The 853-nt window shown below is 63.4% G+C and overlaps 1 protein-coding gene across 1 annotated transcript in view; it reads left to right on the top strand.

The window, feature by feature from the left end:
- MED24 (mediator complex subunit 24) overlaps window positions 1-853 on the top strand; it is a gene marked incomplete at both ends in the record, with an annotated part of 12836 nt that overhangs the window by 3504 nt on the left and 8479 nt on the right. The window contains 2 exons of the mRNA XM_010146246.1: window positions 246-332; window positions 607-718. Coding sequence (XP_010144548.1) covers window positions 246-332; window positions 607-718 — 199 coding nt within the window. The remainder of the gene's footprint in view (window positions 1-245; window positions 333-606; window positions 719-853) is intronic.

Here is an 853-nt window from a genome sequence, read left to right as displayed (position 1 = left end):
GCTGTCCGTTTTCTCCCTCTCTGGGGGGCGGACGCTGCCAAACGAGCAAGGCAGCGAGTGTCTGGCAGCGGATTGCTGTGGTGGTGATGCCGTGTGATATCCGGAGCTGCTTTTGGCCCTGCAACGACCTCAGAGGGGTGGGAGCAGGGCTGGGAGGGCAGCCCAGGAATCCCCCTGCCCCACGGCCCCACCTGGGGCAGCAGGAGTTGCTGTCCCTCGGGCTAGCGCTTTCCTCTCTCTTTCAGCTGCAACTGCATGAACCAGCTGCTGCAGGAGTGCAGCAAGCAGGGGCTGCTTTCGGAGGCCAACATGAACAACCTGATCGAGAAACGGTACAGCCCCCTCCACAGGCTGGGTGACCGAGGCGGGTTGGAGCACCTCATCTCACTGTCCCTCTTGGGGGGAGCGGAAAGAACCAGCTGTGATGTCAGTGGGACACCGCGGCCTGAGGGACGAGGCTTTGCTGCCAGTGACAGTCAAAGTCTGTCCTCTTGGGGTGGGAGGAGGTGGTGGCCTTGCCTCAGGGGTGCTGGTGGTGGGGTGGGTGGGAAGGGTGAGGCAGGGTGATGGATTCCTGCCCATGGGCCCTTCTTGTGTATCCCCTAGGGATGCGGACAGAGAACAGGCTCCGCACTTGAAATCGGCGGAGAACGCCAACATCCCGCCGAACCCGGGGCTCATCCTGAGGGCCGAGCCGACTGTCACCAACATCCTGAAGGTGAGTCCCCTCCTGCATCCATGCTGGGCAGACTGGTCTCAGCCCCAGAGCCTGTTTCCACCAGCACCGGTCTTGCCAGGCAGCCGGGGTGGTTGGGAGGTGCCTGATCTCCCCCCGTGCTGGGGTGGAGGCATG

Source organism: Buceros rhinoceros, unplaced genomic scaffold, assembly GCF_000710305.1.
Source record: "Buceros rhinoceros silvestris isolate BGI_N320 unplaced genomic scaffold, ASM71030v1 scaffold20952, whole genome shotgun sequence".
In the NCBI taxonomy this organism is placed as follows: domain Eukaryota; kingdom Metazoa; phylum Chordata; class Aves; order Bucerotiformes; family Bucerotidae; genus Buceros; species Buceros rhinoceros.
Note: the sequence above shows the minus strand (reverse complement) of the source record. Positions and strands in the feature narration are given on the sequence as shown.